Source organism: Balaenoptera musculus, chromosome 15 (genome assembly GCF_009873245.2).
Source record: "Balaenoptera musculus isolate JJ_BM4_2016_0621 chromosome 15, mBalMus1.pri.v3, whole genome shotgun sequence".
Lineage (NCBI taxonomy): Eukaryota > Metazoa > Chordata > Mammalia > Artiodactyla > Balaenopteridae > Balaenoptera > Balaenoptera musculus.
The window spans coordinates 24,012,727-24,023,192 of record NC_045799.1 but is presented as its reverse complement, the minus strand read 5'-3'; the positions used below and the strand labels follow the sequence as shown (position 1 = coordinate 24,023,192).

The 10,466-nt window shown below is 51.7% G+C and overlaps 1 protein-coding gene across 2 annotated transcripts in view; it reads right to left on the bottom strand.

The window, feature by feature from the left end:
• Positions 1-6,389: 6,389 nt before the first annotated feature.
• LOC118880860 (ubiquinol-cytochrome-c reductase complex assembly factor 1) overlaps positions 6,390-10,466 on the bottom strand; it is a 95,101-nt gene continuing 91,024 nt past the window's right edge. For both annotated transcript variants that reach the window (XM_036824952.1, XM_036824953.1), the window contains one exon: positions 6,390-7,932. In XM_036824952.1, the coding sequence (XP_036680847.1) occupies positions 7,798-7,932 (135 nt within the window). In that variant the 3' untranslated portion in view covers positions 6,390-7,797. The remainder of the gene's footprint in view (positions 7,933-10,466) is intronic.

Genomic DNA, 10,466 nt, shown 5'->3' with positions numbered 1-10,466 from the left:
ACCCTGGATGCAGTGGGTCGGGCACAGGCCCCTTAATAACTGTTATTAAGAGGAAGAAAAGTATTTTCCTGTCCAGGGGGTGTGTCAGGCGCCTGCCTGGCATCATTCAGCTATCCTAGGGGCCATTTAGCCTTGTCTGTTCTCTCTTAGAAGCTGAGTGGCACCTGGGCAGGTGAATGTCGTGTGGGGCTGGTGGGAGCAGAGGCTGGGCTGCAGCACTTCAGTTGCAGGCTGCTCTGATGCCAACACTGCCACACACCTTTACTGTGGCACCTCTGGGTCAGGGGAGACAAGATTCCTGGGAGGAGCAGCCAGGGCTAGTAGGGGCGCCAGAGTGTGCCTAAATCCCTTGAATCAAGGCAAAGTGACCTAAGAGCTTGACACAGGGACAAGTCGTGAGGATTCCCAGAGACTGGCTCGAGCTGGGTATTAAAGGATGAGAAGGATTTTGAGACGTGCAGGGTGGAGGGCTGGGCGTTCCAGGCTGGAGGACTAGAGGGGCGGGGGCCTGCCTGCTGAAGGTATTGGGAGCAGCAATGCAGGGAAAGGGCTACCGGAAAGGCTGTCTGGAGCCACACCCTGAAGAGGGCCTTGCTGAGGCCCAGAGGTTGGCAAGATCCATCGAGCGGTGTTTTAGGATAACTTAGGAAGCAGGCCCCCGGGGGCAGAGTGGCCCAAAGCAGGAGTCCCAGAAACAGCCCAGATGGTGTGGTTTGCTGTTCTCGAGCACCACACAGGCCTTCAGGAGGCCACACTGGCTCTGGCACTTAATGGGTGAGCCAAACAATCACAACTCTGAGTCACAGTGGCTTAATCTGTAAAATGGGACCAACAGCATCTCCTTCACCAGGTTGTTGTAAGGAATAAGTGGACTACTCTGTGTCAGGTGCCTGACTGAGAGGACGAGGAGCTCAGTACATGCTGAATTTAGAGCTTTTCCAGCCATGAAGGGGCAGGGGCTCAGTGACGGCCTGACGGCAAACGAAGCAGCACCACAGAAGCTCCTTCGGGTCCATCTCCAGCCCCTTCCAGACCAAAGGCCAGCCCTGAAGGTGAATATGGCCCTGGGCCATGTCAGTGGAGTGTGGCTCTGAGATTTGGCCTCTCATCCCAGCTCACAGGAGTCAAGGTCCTCTCTCCACTCCGCATACACAGATGAACACTGGGCAAGTACGATCACAAGGAATAAGGATTTTGGCATTCTGTTTTGGAAAGGTGACTGTATCTGGGTCTACACTGTAACACTGTGACGATGGGGTCTCACCCTTTCCCCCACGTCCTTCCCTCCCCCCCCTCTACCCATCCGTCCACCGTATCCCATCCCACAGTGGGAGAACTGTCCCCACTCCCCATGTTTCCATAAGGGGAGAGAATTCCCACTCCACTCTCCTGGAGGGGAAGGGTGAGAGGACCACCCCCTAAATCCTCACCGGCTTCATCCTCCCCCGAGGAGGGGAATGGCTTGGCTGATTAGTGGCTTAGGGAAGGAGCTGAGCTCAAATATTTCTGGGTCTCTCTCTCTCTCTCTCTCTCTCCCTTGGTCCTGCTGTAGGCAGAATTAGCATATTCTCCATTGATCTACATCATAAAATTCCACAGGAGGTTCTGTCCCTGCCAGGGAGAGAGGTCTGCCCATTTTTTGGGGGCGGGGGGGGGTGTGCATGTTTATTTTGGGGAGGATATTATTAAGTCCATTTGGCCCAAAAGCAAAAGCTACATTCTCCAATCAGCTTTATCAGAAATACTGGTAAAGCCCCCATTTTGATGTCCATGTGTCTGTCTCTTATTTTTCAATTCATTCTGGACTTGGGAGGGGAAGAAAGATATATTAGCCATTGATCTCTTAAGCCCCCAACATTATTGATCCAGCCACCTCTCCCTCCCCATCCCCTCTCCCTCTGCCCATTCAGTCCACCCAACATATATTTAATGCTTACTGTAGGCCAGCACTGTGGTCCCAAAGATGAGTAAGACTTGGTCTGTGCCCTGGAGGAACTCAGTTTAGTGGGGAAGGTAGACTCGTAAATAATTATAAGCCACAGAATAAGCCGAGGTATAAACCAATTGCTTGGGGTTTAGAGCTCATGAGCCATTCTGGAAGCTTAGAGGAACCATGTTCCACCCTCCACCCCCAATTAGAGTACAGCCCTGTTGTAGGCTCTTTCTCAGATGGTGACTGGGAGGTGAAGGAACTGTTTCTGGCCACAGGGAGAGAGAAGAAGAGGGAAGAAGCAAGCCAGCACAGGTCAGTGATTCTGGTTCCCGACTGTGAAAACTTGAGTGAGCCTCTCAAGGCCTCAGCCTCCCATCTGTAGAGCAAGAGGCTGGAGGTCTCCAAGTCCCTTCTAGTGCTCACATTGTGTTCTATCACTTTTTGACATTACGGGTCAGTGCTTGAAGATTCCCTTCCCGGAAATCCCCGGCCAGGATCTCCAGGACCTTTTCTCACCTCATCAGAGGGATGGAGGCCCTTGACCTGGGCAGGGTCTGGGCCCTGGGCTCAGCAGCATGGCTCGAGGAGGGAAGTCCCCTGGAAGCCACAGAAAACTTGTAAGGGGTGGTTATCACCAGGGCAGAGTGAGGGGGTAGAAGATCATGGCCAGGGGCCTGAGGTCAGGCCTATCCTTCCTAAGGCCAAGTCCATGGTGTCAGTGGTCAGGGCACAGTGGGATGCAGTGGGAGAAGGCTGAAGGGGGCAGAACCAGGGTAGCAAAGGGCTTCTCCCAAGGGAAGAGTTCAGTTTGGGACTGTCGTGTTCTCGGCCCACAAACCTGCCCACTCCCCTTCCTTCGCCACCTCACCCCAAGGGCTGATAAACTCTAGGTTCCCCGGGCATGGAGACCAGCGTGAGCTCCCTTCCCTCTGGGCCCTCACCTCAGAAATCACTTGCCCCCGACCTGTCCTCCAATCTCTGGTCTCAGGAAAGGCTTCCCTCCTCCCCTCCAAAGCCAGGCCCTTGTTCTCCAGACTAGGCTTCCACTACCAGAGGGATCTAACCCTAATTCCTCACATTTGAGGGACGCTTCCTACTCGACTCATTGCTTTTTCTCCGTTCCTTCTCATCTAGGTGCCTCCCAAGATACCACAACTGTTGCCATAACCTGCTCTCAAAAGTCTTGTTCCTGGAAGTCTAAAGCCCTTAAGCTCCACCCACTTACTCCCGGCCCTACGCTGCTCTGCAGCACACGGCCTTAGCTGCCTCCTCCGCCTGGAAGGCTCCACCCACACCGCCCACCCCTGGCTTTTACTCCTGATTCCGCCTCCTACGCTGGTTCCTAATCTCTTCCTACCCCCAGTGGATGCTTTCTCCCACGCCCACCCCACTCCCTTTTCTACCCTCCACATTTCGTCTCTGGGAACTCATCCAGTTTCATGACTTCAGGTGTCCCTTCTATACACAAGACAGGGCCAAAGTTCTTGGCCCCGAGGTCCTCATCATCCCCCAAGGTCCAGGCCTGCCCTATGCCCTTGCCCTCCCTGATGCATCATCCGTCAGACCAGCTCCCCATACAGACACAACCAACATGCACCAAAGCAGTGGGGTGGGGCTTGAAGACATGAGACTGGTCAGCTTCGCTATGAAAGTGGTTTCTTGCACCAGTAAGTGGTTTCTCCTCAGTGGACCTGTTTCCCTAGTGCATCATGGGGGCAATAATCCCTGCCCTATCTCATAGGATAATGTAATTAGCACCCGAAAAAAAACCACAATGCAAAGAAGATTCTTCTTTTCACGCTCCCCTCTTCTGCCAGACATCACCATCTCTCTGCTCCCAGGAGAGCCCTGAACAGCTTTCTTCAGGCTTCATGTTCAGTGAGGCATCAAGTCCTGACGATTTTATTCCCTGCAATGCCTCTGGGGTTTGAACTTCCTCTGAATTTCTACAATCGCCCCCAGGCCTTCAAGCCTAGCTGGCTAGAATCCTTCCTGACTGTGCCCATCCACCCTGCACGCCGCTGTGCATCTGCACTCCCATCAGGTCACAGTCCCTGCCAGATGCAGCGTTACCCAGACTTCCCTGAGCCGTGGCCCCACCTGGATCTCGGCAACCTTTTCTTCCCTGGCAACCGACTCAGCTGCTCCACTTGAGTCTGAAGTTTCCTGCTCCGTGCCGCGGATCCTCACTTCCTGTTTTCCTTTCCACCTACCTAAACCTTGCCCGTCCTTTATGTTCCAACTCCTCGAAGGCTTTTCTGAACCTTGAACCTGAACTCCCTTGTTCTGACTTTTCCTGTTAGTATGTGTATGCGCCCACAGAAGCCCACGTGGCTGGAATACTGCTTTAGTTTTCCTTTTACTTTTTAATGTAGCACAACTGACCCTTTCCCCATCTAGTACTCCTTTACTAGAACTAAAAGCATTGGACTTGGGTGTCAGAACCGCCTGAGTCTGCATGCAGGGTAAATCTGGGCTTCCCTGAGCTTCAGTCCCCCTCAGCGGTAACATGAACTTACAAATAACACTTACCTCACAGAACTGTCACTGAGGATTAAATGAGATACTAACTGAAAACACCAAGCAGTGTCTGGCGCAGAACAGAAACACAAAAAACACTGGCTGAAGCGTAGCCTGGGCTTTAATCTCAGCTTGATGTAAGAAAGCAATACTTGCAATTTTTAAAATTTTAGGCAAATCTGAAACCTCAGGGGTACTATTCGCAACATTGTTCAGTGTTTCTCATTTTAAGACCCTGTAATATATTCTTCTGGGAAGAGTAAGGAAAACATTTGTTTCTTCTGATGAATAAGTATAACTCCTTTCATGTGACAATGGGAAGTACATAACCTTCAGCCTGTCTCATTTCTGCCTTTGACTTCCAGGGAGCTCAGAGCAAGGTTTGATACTCAATTGCAGATTTCCTCACTGACCTGAGGGAAGCAGTGTGGGGTGGGGAGAGAGCAAGGGCCCCAGGGCTGAAGATGAGGGCTGGGCACTCTAGGCCCCTGCTTACCCTGGTTCATCTTCCAGGCCTCTCTGAGCTGTAGTCCCATCTCTTGTGTAAAGGGGATAAGAATCAGGAGAACAATACCAATTTTACAGGACTGCTGCGAGACAATGCACACGTGAGATCACACTTTATAAATTGCTGAAAAAGTCACGTGAAAGTTGGTTATCAGCAGGCTAGGTTTTCTAAACTACCAATACTTGCATCTTATCTTTTAAACTTTGTTTCAATCGTTTTGCAGTTTTTACACCTGTGTCTCTTAATTTGCTGTGATCCTTTCTGGACGTATACAGAGTACAAATAAATAAAGGACAAAATTATTCCTAGAGAGCAATCTCCCTGAGAGCAAAGAAAACATGGCTTTCACTTGTTCTGTATAATAACAATTTGCAATAGAAAAACGTTTAGCTATAGAAAGAACATCTGGCTTTCGTTCCTATTCGAAGGCCAAAGGAGGTACTTCGTACTGAATTATTAAAATAAGCTGAACTGTAGTACAGACTGAGAGAATGTCCAGAACGGGGCTTTTTGTTGGGCTTGTACAGATAATGATTGGTGATCTAGTCATTCATTCCTTCTTTCATTTATCAAAGCTTACACTGATGCCTACTAAGGTCCAGCCATGCTGCTGGACACTGGAAAAACAAAGGTGACTGATCCAAACACCAATGCCCACTCTGAAGGTGCTCACACTGCAGGATGGAGGGTGGGTACGTAAAAAATAGTTCCTCTGGAGAATACTGCCTGGGGTGAACAGGAGAGGGTGGTATTAGGGGACATGTGCAATTTCTTTAGTCAGAAGAGCAGACAGGGTTCCAGGCAGAGAAAACATACAGGGTAGTCTCCTCAGGTAACCCCAAGTGGTTCAGTTGCTCAGAAAAGAAATGGGTTAGAGACTCAAAAAGACAAACAAGGATCAAACTAAGAAGAGCCTTGCAGCTTCCAAGGAGCCTGGATTTTATTTTGGGGGGGGGCGGGTGTAGTCAGTGAAAGATGCCTACGGCCAGGAAGTGAAGGCTTCGGGACATCACAGACATGACAGATCGACTGGCTCTTAGAAACATGGCTGCGTGTCATAAGTTGCAGTGTTTGGTGATTACTCTTCTTATGGAGACAGGACTTGGCTCTGCAGGTGGGGGCCGTCTGCTGCTGGAGGTATTCATATAGGGCCCATATGAACATAGGCAACTGGGATGTTGAGAAGGGGCGTCAAGTTCCGGACCAGGGCTGGACTAAATGACCGCTAACGGTCCTTCCAAATCTGAGATTCCATGATTCTAAAGCAAGCCCGGAAGCTGAACTGGTGCTGCAGGCTGGGATCTGTGGTTGGGGAGCTGCCCTGGGCAGCAAATGGGTTAAGGCTCAAATAACTTTTATATATAAATTAATGTGTAGAGTTGAGAGCCAAATCTGTTCCATTAATTTTTCCATCCATTCCAGGAGCAGTTAGGTACACACCGTAAAGTTTATTTTGGTGCATGGTATACTTCACTCCATTAAAAATAAATTAATCAGCAAATTCCTGCCTGGCCCAGCTCTGGTTTATGTAAATAGTGCCCAGCTGTAATGAGTTACAAGGTGTTATTATCTCACACACACAGGAGGCTTCACTCTAGAGCTCCGTGTGCAACAAAAGCATCTTAAATAAACTCAGAGAAGGCGGTTTGATTTGTAATGTTTTCACAGAAGTGAGATATACCTCACCCTTATAGAGTTTCTTTATATGACTCATTTTATAGCAAGTTAAATGAAGGAAGTTTGATGGGGGGAGGGGCAATATGGTTCTCCGCCCCCTTTCTTCAATTTAAAGAAAATTCCCCCAGAGATGACCCACACTCAGAGGGAGGAGGGGACTGGTCCTCAAGTGCGCAGACCAAGGTGGCTCTGCAGCCCATGCTCCTGCAGTTGGGAAGGGGGTGGAAGGCTGGGCACGGGGCTGGGTCCTGGGGCGGTGCAACGAAGCCAGGAAGCGTGTGTTCTCCTCTTCTTCCCTTCTCCCCAGTACCTCGTGTAAGGGGGGACCAAGAGAGGAAGAGACAGCATGTTCCTCACCCAGTTCACTGGGAGTGTGTGTGACAAAGGGACCTTTCTCTCGAGGTCTCTTTCCAAATGACTCAGGATGTGACAAGCCCCCTGGCCACAGAGGCCTCCTGGGTCCCCCGGGTCGTGGCCTGGAAGGCTGTACCTTGGCCAGAACAGCGACATCTCCATGAACTGGAGGCAGAAGCAGCAGCAGAGACCCCCGAGCCTCCCCCCTCCCTGCCTCTAACTGAGCTGGGCAGTGCTCCTCAGCTCGTGGCATCCACCATCCCAGGTAAGTTGCTACAAGACCCAGGAATAAAGAGCCATGGCAGAGAGAAGTCTCTGTTTCTTTTAATGGCCAACTCAACCCCCACGGCTCAGTGCTGGAGGACAGAGTGTGGTTACCAGTCTTGACTCAGCAGCATTACAAACTGCTCCTAGGCCACAGTGGGCCCTTGGGGGAGGGGCAGGGGGTGTCCCCTTTCTAACCTACCCCCATTCCCTTCTGTGGCCTTTGGGAAAAGCTGTCAATCGCATGTTTCCTAGAGGGGACCTGGGGAGTGTGTGCAGGGGAGCTCTTGCTCAGGGCTTCTCTTGAGGGAGAGGACACCTTAGAAGGGCTAAGGGTTCTCCCAGCACCGTACCGTACCCCACCTAATCAGACTCCTGGGCGTACTAAGAGGAAAATCAACACAAATGGGGCCAGGCATTTGACAGATGCTGTTCAAAGGTCAGTTCAGGCCACTTCCTGCAGGATCCTGGGCCAAACAGCCACCTCTCTTCTGGCAGTTTCTCAGAGCTAGTTGGCCAGCTGTTCGGAGGGACCAGCCCATCAAAGACCCTCGTCGTTGTAAGTTGGGGAACGGGGCTTCAGGATGCTCTGAGGATTCTTCTCCACTAGAGGGCGCCAGCTCACCTCCCCTGTCAGAAGCAGATCCTCACCGTTCATGGAGTCCAGGTACTGTATCTGCAATCAGGAGAACAGGAAACAGGAAAGGGACAAGGGCAGGACAGACGTGAGATGGCATAAGGAACCAGCCTCCCAAAGGAGAGAACGGGGCGGGGGCATGAGGAGCTTCTGACCATCCCAGCTCCCAAGCCTGGGGCGGGGGTGGTGGGGGGTGGGGTAGTGGTCTCTGATCTCCCGGATTATTTCATTTAAGGGAGTTCGAAGAAACAAGTCACTAAGGAAGCTCTCTCAGGCTTTAGGGAATTCCGCACTGTGCCTCTGAATGGACAAATGTCTGACACACAAGCCCTGACTTTGTGGACCAGAAGAACTGTGTGTCTGATTGTCCATTCAGGGTGGCGATGTTACCCAAGGTGAGCCAATTCCCTTCTCTGAGATTTAAGTTCCCCTGTCTGAGAAAGGGGCCCATAATAGTAACGTGTACCCCACAAGATGAAGGACACTGCTAGTCACTGGAACTTAAAAAAAAAAAATGTGTATGCTTCTACTGTGCTCTAGTGGGCCCTGACCCCATGGTTAGTGGGACCCAGCTTCACCCCTCTAGGATGATTGAGGGAGTTTATCCCCCTGAACAATGCAGAGAGGGGACACCTGTGATGGAGAACAGGAGCAGCTGCAGGGAGGCATGGTCGGGCAGTTTTGCAAGAGGCAGGTGCTCTAACAAGTGGCAAGTCTTAGGCGATAAAGGCCACCTCTGGGAGGATTCCCAGGCTCCTGTTAGTAAGGAGATGAATAAGGACAAATGCTTTCAAGTGCACAGGCAAGCTCTAGGGCGAGAGCTGGATCAGAGCAGGAGTCAGCACTGGATTCAGAAAGATGAGGCTCCATTTGAGGGTGAGAAGGCAATTGGGGGGAAAGGACAGGTGGCAGGAGTCCAAAGGCCTCATCTTAGGCCTTGCATCAACTCCCTCTTCCAAGAATTCCTTCACTCCCACTGCTTTGTTTTTAGGCTGCAGACCCTTGCACTCACCCCCAGTCTCTCACACACACCTCAGGTCTGGATTTCCACAGGTCTCCAGTGCAAGGAGATCAACTGACCTGTTATCTCACCTAAAAGCCACTCCTCTTTCCAATTACTCCATTTCTGTCCCGAATGCCACCACTATGCCCATCTCCTGGGTTGAAAATCTCAGCATGATCTCTGACTGGGTCGCAGGCCATCTACCAGACCAACTGGCATCAAGGCTCAGGACTAGCCTCCTGGCCTTCCCCGATCCACTCGGTCAGACTTAGTCCCTCCTTTCTTTAGCCTTTCATAGACTCTGCTCCTGCCTGTATACACTGCAGACTGACTTATTCCAGGGTTAGCCTTGTGCCTGACTGGCTTCCTTGCCAAATCATGAGCTGGATCCTTGAGGGCAGGACTGGGTCTTACTAATTTCTGCTTTCTCAACAGAGAGGCTGGTACAATAGGTGCTCAAAAGGTTTGCTGACAGAACTGGGTCCCCATCAGAGCTCGCTGCTTCCCTAAGAGCTCCGTCACTGTTTTCCTAGTGCCTGCCTCTCACTGGGGCAATCTGGGCCTTCTTATTGGTGTGGCAGCCCCTTCCTTCAGGGCCCTCGGAGAGGTCCCAGCTGTGCCCTTGTTGTGGCCCCTGGCACAAGCCCACCGCGGTAGATGGAAAAGTTGGGCTGGTCTCTCAGAAAACATAGCATCTGCTTTGCCAGTTGCTACTCCTGTCTGAGGGCGAGTCCAGTCAACAGTGTGAGTCTCAGAATTCTCTGTGGGTGGGGTCCTCTGGCCACAGTGCCTTCTTCCCGGCTCTGGCAGATTTGAAGAACGGTCAAACAGCAGTCCTGGCTTCTGGGGTTCTCTACCCTCTGAAGAGCCTTAGTATGTAGTTTTCCAGTAATCAACCAGCTGGGCCTGCTGGCACTATCTTCTCCTTGGAGCCAGAGCCTGGCCTTCCCCTCCTGGCTGTTGGAGGCTTGAAGGGCGTGGACTCAGGTGAATAAGAGAATAACTGTGAGGTGAGGCCCCTTTGGCTCCAGGGGCCAGGCCCGTGAAGCAAAGGTGTGACTCATGGGACAGCCTGAGCTGATGAGCGGTCTGGAGCAGCTGAGGCCCCTAGTGGCTGCATGAATCACCCAGCTGGGGGCTCTAGACCAGCTGCACAGCCTGACTCCCTGGGAGACCTACATGTGCCTCTTCCCTGCCACTCAGCTCCCTCATCTATAATGTATGGATTTCCCATCAATACAGGATCCGGGGGCAGAGAGAACAGGAGTGAATTCTTCCTGGGCTCGAGGAAAACTATGTAGTTAAGCAGTCTTCACCCTGGAGCTTTCTCTTAGACGCTTTGGTGTCAGGGAGCCCTGGGCAGCCAGAGGGGTGAGGAATGAAGCAGGGGGACTCTGCTTGACGACAGATAGCACCCAGTGGGAAGAGGCTTACAGGATGTTGTGGAATGCTGCCTGGAGCCCGATCCTGTTGGAAGCCAGGAGCTGGAAACATGAATCCTGGGTGGGTACCTAAGGGGAGCTTCACTGCACCCCGTGCTGCTATCTTACAGGAGGACTGCGTGTGCCCA